This window comes from Lonchura striata, chromosome 5 (genome assembly GCF_050655825.1).
Source record: "Lonchura striata isolate lonStrDom1 chromosome 5, ASM5065582v1, whole genome shotgun sequence".
Taxonomy (NCBI): Eukaryota; Metazoa; Chordata; class Aves; order Passeriformes; family Estrildidae; genus Lonchura; species Lonchura striata.
In genome coordinates this window covers 64,201,438-64,218,626 of record NC_140707.1, presented here as the reverse complement: position 1 = coordinate 64,218,626, position 17,189 = coordinate 64,201,438, and the positions used below count along the sequence as shown (strand labels likewise).

Genomic DNA, 17,189 nt, shown 5'->3' with positions numbered 1-17,189 from the left:
CTTTAACCCAGCCTTTAGTCAGTCTGCAGTTTAATTTCCATTTAACACTTCTTCCTTCTCCTCTCATAATCTATCAAAATTAATGCTCCAATAGAGAAATTCAGTGAATAGCAAAATGCCACACAGGCTATCAAAACAAATCCATCTAAAGTCAATACAAACTAAAACTATTTGAATATTAATAAAATACTGTTGCTTTATTGTGGACTTACTGAGCACATGAGAGAGAATAAAAAGGCATATGCTGACAGTACTGAATATGAAAAACTGCTGTTCCTTCTGACAGGATTAGCTAAATACTTAATTGATAGGAACACTCCCCTGTATTTTTCCTATACTCAGAAAATGTGCACAGAAAAGTCACTCTTTGATCTATTTTACAAGCTTCAGTTACTGTAGCAGGCTTTTGTATACATAAAAAATTTATTTTTAGTAGTCTTTGGCATCTCCATGGCTTTCCTTTGATGTATAAAGGTTTTATGATCAATAATATGTAAAAGTAGCTGGTGTTATTGCAATTGTTCTGAGTCAAGGAAAAAAAACCAAAAGTAATGCAACATTGGTGAAAATGATATGGCTTTTGGCTGTTCAGAAAATGTAATTATCTCAATAAATGCATGTGGGTTTTAGTAATGAGATTTAAAATTTCAGACAGATTATTTTTAATAACATCTTTTCACAGTGGTTCTATTAAATACTTTATTTAAATCAAATCTCAACACTTGCCTAATAGATAAATATCTCACTCCCTCAATAGGTTTTAGATGAAGGGACTCAGCACTCCACACAGAATCCTAATGAATTTGAAGGGGGAAAAGGATAAAACCAGGCCTGGAGATAGCCTGGGGGCAACAAAGCCGTGTCTGAGGGATGGTGTGCTAGGGAGGTCCTTCCATCTGTTGTCTCATGGAGACTGGGGATGGAGATCCATGTGGCAGCAGTGACACAAGGGATATTGATGTGTTGGAAACCACAGAAGTGCCTGAGAATGATCACATGGAAGGTCCTGCTTGACTGACCCAATGTCCTTCTGTGACAAGGTGGTCTGCAGAGAAGATGAGGGGAAGGCTGTGGATGTTGTCTTCTAGACTTCAGTAAAGCTTTGAGTGTTTTCCACAGTATTCTCCTGGAGAAACTGGCTACCCATGGCTTGGATGGGTGCACTCTTCACTGTTAAAAACTGTCTGCATGGCTGAGCCCAGAGTGCTGGTGGATGGTGCTGCCTCCACTGAGCATCCAGTCACAAGCAGTGTTCCCTAGGGTGCAGTGTTGGGGCCAGTTCTGTTGAATGTCTTTATCAATGACCAGGATGAGGGAATCAAGGACACCCTCAGTCTGCAGAAGACACCAAGCTGGGCAGGAGTGTGATCTGCTGGAGGGCTCTGAACAGGCTAGATTGATGGGCCAAAGCCAATGGTGTGAGGGTCAACGAGGACAAGCAGAGGTCCTGTCATGTAGTAGTGTCCGACATGAGGCAAGAGTGTGCCCAGGTGGCCACGGCCAGCAGCATCCTGGCCTGTGTCAGCAACAGTGTGGCCAGCAGGACCAGGGCAGTGACCATTGCCCTGTACTCAGCACTGGTGAGGCCACACCTCAGCTGTGTGTCCAGTTCTGGGCCCCTCAGTTCAGGAAGGACAGGGAGGTTACTGCTGGAGTGTTACTGCTCCCTGCAACTACCCCAGAGGAGGCTGTGGAGAGGTGAGAGTTGGTGCTCTTCTCCCAGGTCACAAGCAACAGGAGAGGAAATGGCTGGAGTTGCGCCAGGGGAAGTTGAGATGAGATATTAGGAAAAATTTCATCACCAGAAGGGTTGTCAGGCAGCCGAACAGGCTGCTCAGGGAGGTGGTTGAGTCACTGTCCCTGGAGGTATTTAAAAGACAAAGCAGCTCACATGCTAGCATGGTCCAGTGTATGCTGATATTGTTTCTGGGCGATGAACACTAAAATTACATGTTCAGAAAACAGTTTTAACTGTGAATTTACAGAAGAACAATCAAAAGCTTCCATTTGAATTCCCACAGCTCCCCCATGCCAAATAACACATATCTGCATGATGAGGCACATGAACTTATCTAATATTGAACAGTTTTTTCCTTGGATTAGTTTGAATAGTGAATCAATTTCCTGATCTGGTTCAGCAGGCAGGCAAAAAAAGGTCTGCGTTAATGGAAGTGAGCAGCTCAGAAAATGAAAATGCTTTTGATTGACTTCTACCCATTTAAAGCATATGTGAAACTACCTTAGGGATGTTATACACAGGCTGTCAGAACATATGGCCATTAACCACCAGTCCACTGGGGCTCTGGTCTCTCCCTTTCTGGGATATTTTCTTGTATTATCCAATTACTGTTTTTCATCAGAACTATCTATTAAAGTATGCATTCACATTGTGGTCAAAGCTTACATACTGTAAGATACGATTTACCATCAAGCCCTGAAGAATTATATTACATACCCACAGCAGTCTATTTCAAAAATTTATTTTCCTAAACATGGCATTTCATAAATGTTTAATAAGTATATACCCTTTACAGTACTGATGCAATGTAATATTCACAAATATTTTGAAGTGTTAGTTATTATCTCAGCAAACACCATTACTGACTGTTTTCATTTACTAATAACATGTAAAATCACAATTCAGTGGCCACTTTAGCCCAAATAATATATTTGTATGAAACACTGATCTGCTACTGTATCAGTAACAATTATTTCATTTTGCAAATTATTATCCCTGATGTGGACAAAGCTCTTTTTGCGCCAGTTGAAAAAGTCTGTGAGTAAACCATGTCATGTTTAGATATGAAAAATAGGTCAATGGCTACTGAGATGATGCTTCCAAAAGCAGAACCTTCCCTACAGCACAGCTTTAGGAAAACATTTCATCTGACAGCACACATTCTTTTTTACAGAATCCTCTAAGCAGGTACTGGATAAAAAAAAGTAATTTCACTGTATAAATGGACAGAGAAAAGATAGTGAGGAATGAGACTTCTTTTAAATTAAAAATGGCATAACACTTTAGGACTTCACTTGAACGAAGCTCCTTCCAATTGATGTTACCTACCTGGAAGCCACAAAAACAACCCTCAGGCAAGTTGTTTCCAGTGCCTTGGAGAAGCTGGTGAGAACAGCACATTTTTTGGAAGAAATGAACCAGGAGAGAACACTGCATACTTGTGTCATTCTTCATACAGGAATTACCAGTTTCATCTTCTATCAAGATTAAATGACAGGCAGCACATTTGTAAATTGTTCAGCAACCAAAACATTTACAGTCATGGATCAGAGGAGCTATTGTCCAAGGGAGGCACATTTCTCTTAATTAAAAAAAAAACAATCCAAGAAGCTCCTATTGTATTAGCACTTTATATGAACCTGTATCTTAAATCTTTATCAAAAAAATAGCAGATAATCACACTGAAGAAAGGATTGTTCTAAACTGATTGTACATACACTCTCAAATAAAACTTGTTCCTTCATCCATATTGTATTACTTACAGATAGCTACTGCCCCAGACTGGCAGCTGTTGCAAAAAAAGGTATTTTTGTCTTTATATACTAATATAGTTAATGGAGACATGATTCTGAGACCAGAGTTCAGCTGCAGCACACAATCCCACATTATTTAGCAGCCATAACTCTATAGTAAAAACAGGACACTCATTACCCATTCCATCTGACATGAACAAGGAACAGCTTTTCTTCATTGTGTTTCAGTGAGAAATATTTTAAATATTCTTGGAGTAAAGGGTAAAGGAAATGTACACAGTGATTATAAATTAAGTATTGACTTTTATTTACATAGTTTAACAAACAAATTCAAGTAATTATTGCATCAATCATTCAGATTTTGAATATTACTATAAACCACAAGTTTACAGCATAGTGTTGCATTCTCCATGGAGCTGTGATTACTGTTCTGCATTTTTCTTTCTCCGACGAAGCCACCTCAGAGCTCTCACCAGTGCTACTTGTCCCATGAGGAATGTGATCCTAAAGTTATGTTTATACCAATCTCTAGGATTCCAAAGCCAAGAAAATCATCAGCACATAGAACAACAACAGGAAAAAGATACACAATTATATTAAAATATCCTTTGGCATTGACAAATATTTCACTGATGACCTGCATTTTCTGTTCTTTGTGATAACACCTTTCCTGCCTAATAAGAGTTAAATAACTAATGAAAAAGTCTATGTGTACATCCACATTCAGGAACAGATTACACATGGGTTACAGGGTTGCAATGGTATTGGAAATCAAGTGAGATAAAATAGTTAAAACCATGTTTCAGCAGTAAAGCAGATCACCAAGCTATCTGGACTACCTGCCAGTGCTGTGCTTCAGATAAAATTTGTTTGTGTGTGGATGAAGATGCCTGTGTTAAAAAGGGCAGAATTGGTCTCATACAAGGGTGGCAAAAAATAAAACCAAATCACACTTCAAAGGCTAATTATATAACCCAACACTACCCTTCTCCTGCAGCATATTTTAAAGATAATGCCTTTAATATTGTCAAAGTTAGTCTTTATATCTTTAAATGATTTAAATTTTATGAATCATGCATGGCTTCTGGAACCAATTAAAATTATTCACATTATAGTCTGCATCAGCCCTTTTTAACCTCTGCAAACTTGCTTCAAGTTCTTTTGCCCCTCTTACAAATTAAAATTATATCATTTTTTTTCTAGTTTCTAACAAGGATCTCATTCCCATGTTGTAAAATGCACACAAGATGCAACAGGATATGTAGAATTCCAGAAATAGAACACTGAGATTTAGGTCTTCTCCTGAGGTGTCTGGGGCAAACCTTGCATGCACAGATCTAACATAAGCCTGACATACCAACCTCTCAGTGAGGATAGCAGCCAAAATCACACTGGCAGGCAGCACTGAGCTACCTCTTCAATTGTCATGTTAAATAAAGTATCATGCTAACATTGCAACTGTTTCTTTTCCCCTTTCACATTTAATTTCCTATATCCTTCTTGAATTTTTTTTCCAAAACTGAATTGTATTTCCAGTCTAAGTGCCCTGAACTAAATATTCAAGGCATTGATGCACAGTCATTGCTTCAATTTTAACTACATTTTAGAAGCTGCAACACTTCAGCTGCCAGTTTTCAGTCCAGCTGGCAATACTGCAAAAGAACATACAGCTAAACGCATAAACAGATTTTTATAAATATGACCCCTCAAAATCAGACTGCCTGTAAAAAGCTCTGCTGTTTTCAGGGATGTGCAGTCCCACTTTGAAACTACAACAATGCAGCTGACACAACCTGATTTTACAAGTCAGCAGCAAGGAAGGTCATGTTTAAGCACAAAGCCTGAATTATCTTCCCCTGAAGATGGGACACTATCCTACACTGCAACAATGACAACTGGTAAACCAGTTCTAAGATTAACTATTTGCATTACCACTTATCAATTATAGGCAATGTATTGACAATCCTTTCACTGGAAACAATTTCTTACTTTGCATCTTTTCACACTGTTGCTTGGAATTATGGCGAGGTTCCTCCTTGCCCCTCCATGGGCAAGATAAGATGTGTATATTTAAATATTTGTTAGTTAATTTGTTCTTACAGGATAGTATTTTATGGTTTATGCACAATACACATGAAGAAACTTAAGCCACCATTTGTTACAGATCAGTTGCAGTGATGGCAGAACTCTCACTAGCATTACCCCAGGAGGAACCAGTCACACCTGACACTTTTGAGCCCAATAATCTCCCAATCCAGTACAGAGAGGAAACTCAGTTGTGCTTTCACATTCAGTGGTCAGTATTCCTAGATTAAGTGTTGTCTTCCTTCACTTTCCCATTCCTCCCTCATTTCCAGCCCTTTTTCAAGTGTGCACAGCTACTTGCAGGGTGTATGTGTTTGCAAGTAATTTTTCACCCCTTTCAGATCCCAAATCCAGTTTGAGTTGTGCACACAGGCCTTGTCAAACTCAAAAGCTGATCAATTTTTTACTAGACACTTGCAAAATAATACACCCAGGATTATTAAATATTACTCCCATCAAATGATTTTCCTTTGAGATAAATCACATTTACTTGTCCTTATTTAACAGTCAGCTAGAATCTGTTATACAGAACTTTCAAGTGGTATATTTGCATATTTATCAGCTTTAATTAGCAGCATGAAAAGACCTGTGCCCTAAGATAATAAAATGTGCCTGATCTTGTCTCTTTAAATCTCAGACTTGAGCTTATCTTTCCACTAAAACAACAATAAGCAGCAGAAATAAAATGATAATGCAGATTTGTCAAATCCTAATAACAGCATTAAAAAAAATTCAAAAATTACAGGGGTTTGAGCTGTCTTATCAATTACATAAAAAATGTCCAAATTTTAAACTTGATATTTTAACCTCTCACTTAGACTGTAATGTATAATGGTCAACATAAATACGTTCTACGTACCTGTTGTACTGCAAATGCTTTTTTAAATTTTTACTTAGAAAGTCCTTGTAAAAGTCAGCCATTTCTTCTGCATTCAGTGTTGCTTTTTGACCTGAAAATAGATTTTGGTGTAACAAAGTCAAGGCAATTCTTTGGATCAAGACTGTGGGTTCAGATGCTAGGTCTAACTCCTTACTCCTACAAGCTTTCTGTTAAACCTCAACAAGTTAATAATATGTCTTTAACTTTCAACCTTTTAAAACTTATCTAGAGAGCACAGCAGATGAAAAATACTGATCATCTTGAAGTTGGCATAGCTCTTAAACACCTATCACTTGTGGAAGTAACAAAGTTTACCAGCTCTTAGACTACTTAGGGAACCAGTGAACCCTATTAAAATGTGCATAGATCTAGGAGTATCTATCCTTTGAATAAAATAATTTCTCACAGTCTGAAGCCTAAAGAGTACCAATAAGAGCATTTAGTAACAATTTCCCCCCTAAAGCAAGTCCATAAATATCAAAAGAACACTATCCACAATTGACATGGTATTTTCAAATGTAATTCTTTTTATATTGCTGTTAATAAATTTCAAGTAACTGCAGGCAAAAAGTTTATGTTCTGAGATGTCAGATTCCAAACAATCTAGTAGGCAATTATTTTGAGAAGAAGGAAATACAAAAGATGATTTTGAATATGTCACCCATAAGCAGAATATAAAAGGTCCAGGAAGACCTATGGGTACAGCATAAGATGTCTAATCCTGAGAACCAGCAAATATTCTCAATTCTACCAGACAATTCCTACACAACCCTTCTGGCACAAAATGTCCCTAAAATGACAGTCAAATTTCAATGCCCCAGAGAACATGGATATGATGAGGGAAATGGAATTGCAATATTCAACTTGTTACAGTTCCAAAATACATTTTAAGGCTCTTGAGATTGACCACAGAAATGTAAATTACTGATTGGTTCTATTTGTCATTATTTAAAAACTAATATATCACAAGGTATTAACAGACAATGGGACAAATTAACTATAAAACCATTTGAAGGCTGCCAGTTTAATACTTATAGTTCATTTGTTTCTTCATACTGGTATCAGCAAAACTGATTAATTACATAGGAAAGCAAGTTTCATTCACTCTTCATTAATATTTTCACAAACATTCACAGCTATATTATAGAACAGCTGACCAAAGGCATGCATCTGATATAGATTTATTTTTACTGGAAGTATGTGGTCTTTTACTTCTAGAGTATAAAAGCAAAACAAAAAACCTAACAAAAAAGCAATATAAAAGAAGTGGTTTTGAAACAACATATATCTTAATTAAAATTACTTCTCAAGCACACACTGATCACCAGAATACAAACAGAAAAGAAAAATAATGGTCTGTGACATACAGAACCTCAAAGCAGATGCTTCCCTGAACTCAAACAGATCATTATTCCGTGAACAAAGTGTTCAACCTCACACCACAATGCCCAATTCACGATTATTATGAAGGCATTTTGTTTTCATTTTCGCATAATGAATTAGAGAGACAACTATTTTACAGCAACTGTGCCCAGGCAGAGACAGGCAGATAGCAGCTGCCAGCTCCCCAGAAGCTGCCTTACACTCCCTCAAGGAAAAATATTGCATTCATTGGACACACCACGGACCTGAAGCCAAAGACTCTGAATTTAACCGCCCAGCCATAACATGCACTTGAGGCAAATGCTCTGTATGTTTATCTCAGCCAGCTCACTGGCTTAGGAGGTGTGAAAGTAAAAAGTCCTTCCCTCCTTAGGCTACATTATTATATCACTGGGCTAGGATTTCAGAACATTCCTTCTGGCTGTGGGGAAGGAATTAGGGGGAGAGAGTGCAACAAATGATCTGACCCCCACATGCACATCTCTGAAAAGCTCCTTGTCTCTCTTATTATCACACTCCTGAAAACATTTCTAAATCCTACCCCTAAGATTTACTTGTGGCAGAACACAAAGAGCATAAACTAACAAAATTCAAAGTTAAACAAAATTCAGAATGCATCCTAAACTATTAACAAAGATCTCACTAACCTGATTCATCTCTCATTTCCAGACCCTTGGCTTTCAGTCTTGAATAAATAAATTCTTCTTTTTCCTAAAACACGTTTTTCCACATTAGAATGGGATGCAGTCAGTCCTTGAAGTTAACCATTGTTTTTAATTACATAGCAATGTCGTGTTCAACACCCTTTGAAATAACTAGCAATACTCGTTACACTTGGAAGTGTCAACTGAACACTTTTCTTAGTCCAGTGAGTTAGTTAAAACTGGTCACTTTGCTCCTGCTACCTGCATGCATCAATTAATGCAAATGTCCTACTGATACTTATAAAACTGATTTGTGAAGTAAAGCTACAGACAAACTTCAGTGCTGTTCGACAGGAGTCAAACTTTCAGTTTATATAAACTATGGAATGTGCTGTATGACATAACTGAGATTTTGAGCATAGAGGAAAAGGTGCAGCCTAAAAAAATTAAAACTATTTAGATGGAAGCACAATAATCATTTGTGTGTGTTTCATGGACTTAAACAGTTTTTTTAATACCACAGTTATGTGGTATTAAAAAAAAAAAACAAGATTCATTTTGTTCTGGGATCTTTGCAAGTTTTGAGAGGATATGATGTTCAACATCATAAACAGTGGTGAGTTACTGAACTGTTACTGTTCTTCCAAAAAATGCCACATTGGCTGGGAGATGCTAAAATCAGGAAAGACACTCACTTTAGCCTTGCTAAGATACGCTGCCAATGAAATGGGACATATTATTTACCCTCATTTAGTCTTTGTAATTACACCAAATTTCTCTCACTTATGACAAGAGAAAAGCCAGCCATGAAATAATTTTCATCAGCTGCTCTAGTCAGAGACAGGTCTTGCATGTAGGGCAGCTAAAACTTTATACTTTCAGTGCAAGACAGGAAAAAGGTAAACACTCTATGCCCCTAGGCAGCAATAAAAGTGGACTTCTTAGTTTTGTGCATCATTTAAATAAATGAACGACAAACCCGCCATTTCCTGCATGACCCTGAGCGCATTAACAGCGGGCAGAGCTGCGCCCCACCTCAGAGAGGCCGAGCCCCCCAGTTTTGGGCAGGCAGGCGGGTGCTGAGCAGCAGCAGCAGCAGGTGCGAGGCTGTGCTCACCTGGTGGAAGGCGCGGTTGTGCCGTGCCCAGAAGCGCTGGTTGCTGGCCTGGGCCTCCTGGCGCGCCTCCCGCAGCCGCCGCTCCAGCGCCGACTCCTCGGGGGGCACGTAGAAGATGATGGGGCGCAGGTTGGAGAGCTTGTCCGGGGGACCGATCCAGTCGCTGTGCGAGTGCGCGGGGGGACGGAAACCCGGGCCCTGTGGAACACAGACACAAGGTGTGAGCAGCACCGCCGCAGAGCTGCTGAAGAACGTCTCAACTCGGAATGAATGCCCAAACGCCTCGGAACCTTAAAGCGTGCAAGCGTAGCAAGTTCAGAAATAAAGCACATTTGTTTACTGTGACCACAAACAATGGCATACATTTACAATTTACTTTTACTTACAAATGCACTACAAGACCTTTAACTCTTACCATGAGCATAAATCGTGAGATATCTTTTTCTGTTTTAATTTTTCTACCACTGATACTCTGTTAAAGTATTTCACGGAGGGAACTAGCAAGTAAGTATCCAAGTTTTTTACAACGCTGATCTCTGACCTCTGGTGACCAATGACAGCACCCGAGGGAACAGGGTGAAGCTGTGTCAGGGGAAGTTTAGGCTGGATATTGAAGGCTCTTCAGCCAGAGGTCATGGTCACCGGAACAGACTCCCCAGGGATAGGGTCACGGCCCCAAGCATGACAAGCTCAAGGAGTTTTTGGACAACGCTCTCAATGGTCCGATTCTTAGAGCTGCTCTGTGCAGGGCCAGGAATGGGATTTCGGTGATCCTTGTGGGGGCCTTGAAACTCAGCGTATTTTATAATTCTACGATTCTAAGTTTTCCTCAGCCCGGTGCTCTTCCTGCTTTCATGTGCCCACACACAGGCGTGTGCCTGCCCCAGCCGGGTTCAGGAACACCTGGCGTTAGCCAACAGCCCGAACCTCAGCGCCCCTCCAACAGCCAACACCGGGAGCCTCCACAAACACATCGAAAACCAGAGGCCGCGGGCACCGCGGTTTGCCACGGCCGCCCCCGCCCCGCCGGCGTTCCCGGGAGAGCGGAGCGCTCCCCACGCAGGGCTCCGCGGGGCTTCCCCCGCAGGAGCTGCCGCCCCCCGCCGGGTTTACCACGCTGTCCGGCCGCTCGGAGGAGGAGGAGGAGGCGGCGGAGGAGAGGGAGCGGCGGCGGTAACAGCCCCCGGCCCGCAGCCCGCGGGCGGCCGCCATGGCCCGGCGCTTTCCGGCGCCGCCGCGCGGGGGCCGCGGGCGGGGCGGGGCTCGGTCGGGGCCGGCCCGGAGCCGCCTCGGCCTCCGCCTCCCCGTGCGCGGCCGGGCCGGGCGGGGCTCGGGCGCTGCGCGGCGCTCGGCCCGTGGCGCAGCGCCGGGCCGGGCAGCGGGGCCTCGCCGGGCGGCGGGTGAGTGAGGGAGCGGCTGCGGCGGGTCGCGGGCGCCGCGCGGGTTCGCTGCGGGGCCGGTGGGGACGGGCCTCCCGCAGGTGCCTCGGCGGCGGCCCGGTGTCGTTTCCTCTTCGCGGTGCGCCGGGCCCCTCCGCGGGGGAGGCGGGAGGTTGCGGCCATGGAGGGGGCGGCGAGTCCTGAGGGGCAGCAAGGTGTGTGCGGGAAGGAGCGCTGCTCGGCGGGTGCGGCGGCCGGGTTCGGCCGGGTTCGGCCGCTGTTCCCCCCCTCGCTGCGGGCTCTCCCCTGGGCTGCGGGTGCCCTGTTTGATCTGCGGCGGCTGCAGCTGCAGAGCAGGTGGGGAAGGCAGGGCGGAAGGCTGGGGGTGAACATCCTAGAGCTGGGCGTGTGGCAACTAAAGCGTCCCCCCTTTGGAAAGGTGTGGAAAAATTAAAGGGTTGTGAAACATCAGCCAAGTGGTTTATTTGTATTGGTGAAGATACTTAAAATAGCTGTAATGCTGAAGTGCTTCAGAATGTAAAAGTTGCGATGTGTGCTCGTGTAGCGCTTAAGTCTTGTTATCGTTTTCCTTGTAGTTCATCTGAAGCTGGACGAGCGAAGAGGAATGGATATGGGTAACCAACACCCATCCATAAAACGGTTACAAGAAATCCAGAAAGAAGTCAAAGAGATTGAACAGCAAGTGGCTGGCTTCAGCGGTCTGTCCACCGACCGAGATTACAAGAAATTGGAAAGAAGCCTTACGAAACAGCTGTTTGAAATAGATTCTGTAGACACCGAAGGGAAGGGGGATATTCAGCAAGCCAGAAAGCGAGCTGCCCAGGAAACTGAGAGGCTGCTGAAGGAACTGGAACAAAATGCAAACCATCCGCGCAGACTGGAAATAGAGGCTTTATTCAAGGAGGCACAGTCACTTGTGGAACGCGAGATCACGGCTTCTTACAAAGGAGGAAACCGTATAAGTGATGAATTTGAAGAAGGAATTCAGGACATTGTGCTGAGGCTTACACAGGTGAAAACTGGAGGCAAAGTTTCTCTACGCAAAGCGAGATACCGCACTCTGACAAAGATATGTGCTGTTCAGGAGATTATAGAGAGTGGTCTAAAGCAACAGCTGTCCCTGCCACTCTCTAATGATGCTCATCCTTCTGTCTCCAAAATTAACTCTGTAATGTGTGAAGTGAACAAAGCCAGAGGAACTCTCATTGCACTTCTAATGGGAGTGAGTAGTAATGATACCTGCAGGCATCTGTCCTGTGTGCTCACAGGCCTCATTGCTGATTTGGATGCTTTAGATGTCTGCGGTCGCACGGAAATAAGAAACTACAGAAAGGAAGTAGTAGAAGAGATCAATAAATTGCAGAAATACCTGGACTTGGATGAAGAAGCAGATTCTAGTCATGCTTATGATTTGGCAAAAAATCAGTCTATTCTAAAAATAGAAGAGATCCGTAAGAAGATGAAGGAAGTTCATTCCTTACTTCTAAAAACAGAGAATGCTTCTGATTTGTATCTGGGATCCAAAGCAGAGTTGCAGGGACTAATTGCCCACCTAGATGAAGTGAGTCCAGGAAAAAATCCCTGTATTAGAGAGGCCAGGAGAAGAGCAGTAATTGAAGTTCAGACTCTTATAACATATATTGATTTGAAGGAAGCATTGGAAAAAAGGCAAATGTATCCAGAGCAAACTGCTGCTGAACATCAGTCTCATAAAGCAGTTTGGACTGTACTTGGAAACTTGTCTCAAATTCAGAAAGAGGTGATTTCATTTGATGGAAACAGAACAGATAAAAATTACATGAGACTGGAAGAACTTCTTACAAAACAACTTCTAGCCCTGGATGCTGTTGATCCGCAAGGTGATGAGCGGTGTAAGGCTGCTAGGAAGCAGGCAGTAAAGCTTGCACAGAATATTCTTTACTATCTGGACATGAAAACAGATGAATGGGAATACTGAAACAGCTATGGCCTGATACAGAAGAACATTTTTCCCTTTGGCACTTTATGAAGATCATTGGCAGCACATAATAAAGTCTTCTGTGCTTGCTGAAATCATGGAAATTGCATAAGCAGTTGACTTGGCTATATGTCTGCTATCCCACGCAGTCACCCACTTGCCATGGCAACTGTCAGTACACCATCAGCAATTCTGGTCACTGATATAAGCAAAGTGCAATTCTCTGAAGGAATAGCTTAATACTTGATCAAATAGCTTCTTCTTTTTTCTCTTTTTCTTTCTTGTTTTTATTTCAATTGCCTTGTGCAATGTTTAGTGAATGCAGGCTTTTCAAAGACACAGAAACTTCCTTACGGTACAGTACTGGCAAAACTATTTAAGGAGACTTGAAAATTAGTGAACGTGAAAATTAGTATTCAGGCATGAGGCTCCATCCAGCAACTTCACAGCAGTCTGGATGTACTGTTAATGTGCTGTCATGACATAAAGTTCTAAGGACAAAAAGCCTGCTGGCTTTTGGATTGTACTTGATTTTTCCCATCCATCATGCCATCTAGATATCTCAGTTAATGGAGCTGTAATGCCAGCTGCAAATTAGCATTTACATAGGCAAAGCCAATTATGTCAATTTTTGTAATACCTGAGACCTTTGATTTGCAAAACCAGGTCTTTTGTTGGTGGAAATTCTTTCAAGTTATTGCTTTAAGGTACTGAGACTTGGAGAGGAAAATCTGTACGTTTATACCAAACACATAAAGGGGATTTTGAGGATTTCAAACTGCCATCCATAAACCCTTGAAAACTGCACTGAACTTTATTTAGGCTAATTAGGTGTCTTTTTAAACTCTGCTGTTGCATCTGGTTTTCACATTTGGCGAAAACATAAAAAGAGACTTCACTTTGAAGTGAAATGTGCATTTTGGAATTATTTTTGTAAAATTAGGTAGCCAGCTATAAAGATGTCCCTAATGATATAAGTGTGTGCTACATGGTCAGGTGTGGCTTCAAGCATGTCTTGGAAAGATTGGTGGCAAATGTCTCTCTTTGCAACTCATTCACTTGTTTTAGAATAAGCTTGCTTGTACTGTTGTATGCACCTACCTTTTTATTTGTGGCTGCTAGTGCCAATCACATTTCTACTATAGCATGTTTTTTGGCATTTTTTGAGAGCATGGCATTAAAATGATTTGAGTATATATAGATATATATAAAGAATATAGATATATATAAAGATATATTCAGTTGTGGATAATTTGCACTCAGCTCTTTCAGGATGAACTAATGAATTAGTGTTCTATAGATGGTGATTTGCACCACTTTAAGGAGTAAAAACCGTTTCAGATGTTACAATAAATATTTTTAAGATCTATTTTTGACTGATTAGAGAGGACAGTACTGTCTGTGAGAGACAAGTGCCTTTATGACACTGCTAACTTGCACCGTCATATGTAGATATAGGAACTCTTTACTGGCAGCTTGATACATTTGTAATCTTTGCAAACTGGATTTTTCAGGTATATATCTAATTTTGCTGTAGTATATGTCAAGCTAAAATAATACAATAGGTGACAGTTGCCCTATAGAGTCCTGAGAATGAGTATCAAATTTAGGAAATACATATTCTGCTTAAAAGCTAAAGCATTAGTGTGGAGGTGGGGGACTTTGGGCAGGTCTTCTGTGCCTATTGCTACAAGAATAATGTGTTTGTTCATAACATACTATGAGATGTTGATTGAAGGCTGCATACCTTCAGAGTGTGAATAGATTTTGTTTGTGATTGTGCAGATGATTGCTTTGCAAATCTACTCGCCAAAATCGACGTAATTGAGTACACTGCCTAAGGCACAATTTGGCAATGACAGAGTGTTTGTTGGAGGATTCTTCCTGCTCCCTCAGAGACATAACCCCATTGAATTTAACTCTCCTTCACTAAAAAAAAATCCCTAATTAAAATTTCAATCTCTGTTTGAATATTATGTGGCTAACACAGAATATTAATAGTGTTATACACCTGAATTATTTTATGCATTTCAAGCTCTCTACATGTTTGAATTGCAACTTGTGATTTGCACTTAGATTTTTAGGAAAGATAAGGATTTGATATTGTAATGATATTAATAATTTTCTTTAGTATTACTGTCGGGTCTGCAGTGGTTACTTGTAGTTTGTTTAAACAATTTGGTGTCTGTGTTCTCTGGCAGATATGTGTAGTTTTATAAGTGTTTGAGCCTCTTATGTAAAAATGAGTAAGTATAATTATCGGATCTATTCTATTTTAAATGTGTCCTTTAGTTTTCCTGAATTAATTGTTATGCCTGCATCTCTAAGAATGCAAATGTGTAAAGGTAATTTGACTGAGTAGAGTCCAGTAGCAAGATATTATGTGGATTAAACCTTTTTCCTTTGTTCGGTACTCTGATAAATTGACTATTTCAATGTTATGGTAAAATCCTCATATGGAATGGGATTAATTCACAGTTTTTGCATGAATGAAAGTAATAACATTTATGTGCTTAACCAAAAAAAAAAGCAAAAGAAAAAAACCCCAAAAACAAAGAGAAATGCACAGGTTTCTCAAAATTTGCTTTTATGCTGAAGAATGTAATTTCTCTGCTTTTTGTATCCAAAGATTGAGAGACACACAACTTTTCTTTCCAATACAGCAGGCTAAAATAATCAACAAAATGTAAATGGACCAAATGGCAGAAACCTGCATTTTAGTACTATGCTAAAATGGAATAACTTTTCTGTGTGCTGTGTTATGTATCTTAGAGCAAAATAATCAAGTGGATATTCAGGGGGAGAGGTAATCCTGCATCGTGATTCCTATTTGTTAACCAATTTTCTTTTTAAACTAGTTTTCTTTAGTTACTTCAGTATTTATTTTTTGTTGTTTGCCACACAGAGTGGTTTTTCTGTGATTTTTCTGGATTTCTATATCACAGAAATCCAAATCTTTGGAGAAGATTTTTGTTAAGTACAATTCTTACCTTTTAAACTTAACAGAAGTCAGTGTCTGTGCTCCTAATGGTGTACCTGTCTTCAGTTATTGCTGTGTAGGAGTTGACATTTGTGTTCACAGATCCAAGATTAAATATTGCAGTGTTAAAATTCTTGATTATTAATACAAATACATTACTGCTTTTATTAGGTATTAATTTGAATGTTACGCCCTGATGCCTTTCTCTAATTATTTTTGAATGTGAGTTATCAGAATGTAAGTTATTTTTGTCTTAGAGAAAGTGTTTTTATTAAACATACAAACATAAAGCTCTTTTTTTCCCCTCCTTTAAAAGTTTGCTTTTTCACTGCTGTGTTGATTAAAATAAAGTTCTTTGTGTGGATACCACTCCTACTTGCTAAATCTGGTGCCTGTTGGTTTTCTCTGCATTCCTCAGCAGCAGCTTTGCAGCCTCCAGGGTTGCGCTGGGGTGATCAGTGCAGCAGTGCCGGTGGCAGTGCTCAGATCCTGCCGCTCTGCTGTCGGAGGATGCTGCCTGAGTAGATGAGCTGGCGGAGCTGATGCCGTGAGTCTCTTCCCGCAGAGCCAGTGCGGATCCCAGAGCCTTTAGCAGGAGCTCAGCTGGTCTGGTTTTAGGCTGTGCACATGAGGCAGGTTCCCTGATTGCTCTGTTGGCTCCCTGTGTCTTTTGGAGATGCAGTGAGCCATGTTACCAGCTCGCTGCTGATGGAAATTGGGAATTCTCGTTCTGTCAGCTTTGTGCAGTTCCTGCTGCTTGGCCAACTCCAGTGAGCTGATTTAATCCAATAAAATTGGTGAAAACAAAACAACAAAAATGGAGGAGGGGGTTTAATGAGCCAAACTGGCTTTTAGAAATGCATGTGGGCCAGAGCTACTGTGAAATGAAGGGGTGGGTGCTGCAGCCATGGGCTAGGGAGCAAATGGTAAGAATTTTGGTAGCAGCAAGTCATTAGATCAACTTGCATAGTTAAATAACTGAAGGAGGAAGAAGGAAAGATGTCAACTGTCGACTCCTACAAAGAAGTAGGAATTTTCTGCTTCATTAATGGGATGTGATGAAGGCAATACAAATGAATCATGTATGGAAAATAAAGCAGTAGCTTTCAACTGCACTGATCATGTCACAAGTGATCATAGAATCCTTATAGAATCGGTAAGGTTGGAAAAGACTGCCAAGGTCTAGTTTTGTATCTTTGTACAAAGTACAATCATGTCAAACTACTACACAGGCTCTGGAAAAGCCCTACT

General features: G+C 40.9%; 2 protein-coding genes across 9 annotated transcripts; one reads left to right on the top strand and one right to left on the bottom strand.

Moving 5' to 3' along the window:
* Nucleotides 1–685: 685 nt before the first annotated feature.
* Nucleotides 686–10,839, bottom strand: COA8 (cytochrome c oxidase assembly factor 8). Of its 7 annotated transcripts, none has more exons than XR_014956083.1 (6): nucleotides 10,715–10,839; nucleotides 9,602–9,799; nucleotides 8,488–8,551; nucleotides 6,437–6,527; nucleotides 3,068–3,216; nucleotides 686–1,940 (listed from the first exon to the last, which is right to left on the bottom strand). XR_014956083.1 is itself a non-coding variant. In XM_021528894.4 (5 exons), exons 1-5 carry the CDS (start codon nucleotides 10,811–10,813, stop codon nucleotides 3,915–3,917), a joined length of 558 nt encoding a protein of 185 aa, XP_021384569.3. In that variant the 5' UTR covers nucleotides 10,814–10,839; the 3' UTR covers nucleotides 2,465–3,914. The 7 variants fall into 7 exon arrangements, 5 of the variants coding, with proteins under 5 accessions (XP_021384569.3, XP_085438456.1, XP_085438453.1 ...); XR_014956084.1 differs by having other exon boundaries at nucleotides 686–1,860; XM_021528894.4 differs by lacking the exon at nucleotides 686–1,940 and having other exon boundaries at nucleotides 2,465–4,020.
* A 33-nt stretch (nucleotides 10,840–10,872) lies between these two features.
* On the top strand, nucleotides 10,873–16,322 carry BAG5 (BAG cochaperone 5). Of its 2 annotated transcripts, none has more exons than XM_021528893.3 (2): nucleotides 10,873–11,001; nucleotides 11,577–16,322. In XM_021528893.3, the coding sequence occupies exon 2, from the start codon at nucleotides 11,606–11,608 to the stop codon at nucleotides 12,956–12,958; it is 1,353 nt and encodes a 450-aa protein (XP_021384568.1). In that variant the 5' UTR covers nucleotides 10,873–11,001; nucleotides 11,577–11,605; the 3' UTR covers nucleotides 12,959–16,322. The 2 variants fall into 2 exon arrangements, with proteins under 2 accessions (XP_021384568.1, XP_085438446.1); XM_085582320.1 differs by lacking the exon at nucleotides 10,873–11,001 and adding an exon at nucleotides 11,044–11,195.
* The last annotated feature ends 867 nt before the right edge of the window (nucleotides 16,323–17,189 follow it).

Coding starts and splice junctions, on each gene's coding strand:
- COA8 (XM_085582327.1), bottom strand. CDS start 10,813: ATGGCGGCCGCCCGCGGGCTGCGGGCCGGGGGCTGTTACCGCCGCCGC. Junction 8,552..9,601: donor ACAACCGCGCCTTCCACCAG/GTGAGCACAGCC, acceptor AACGTGTTTTAG/GAAAAAGAAGAATTTATTTA. Junction 6,528..8,487: donor GGAAATGAGAGATGAATCAG/GTTAGTGAGATC, acceptor ATCTATTTTCAG/GTCAAAAAGCAACACTGAAT.
- BAG5 (XM_085582320.1), top strand. CDS start 11,162: ATGGAGGGGGCGGCGAGTCCTGAGGGGCAGCAAG. Junction 11,196..11,576: donor GAGTCCTGAGGGGCAGCAAG/GTGTGTGCGGGA, acceptor TTTTCCTTGTAG/TTCATCTGAAGCTGGACGAG.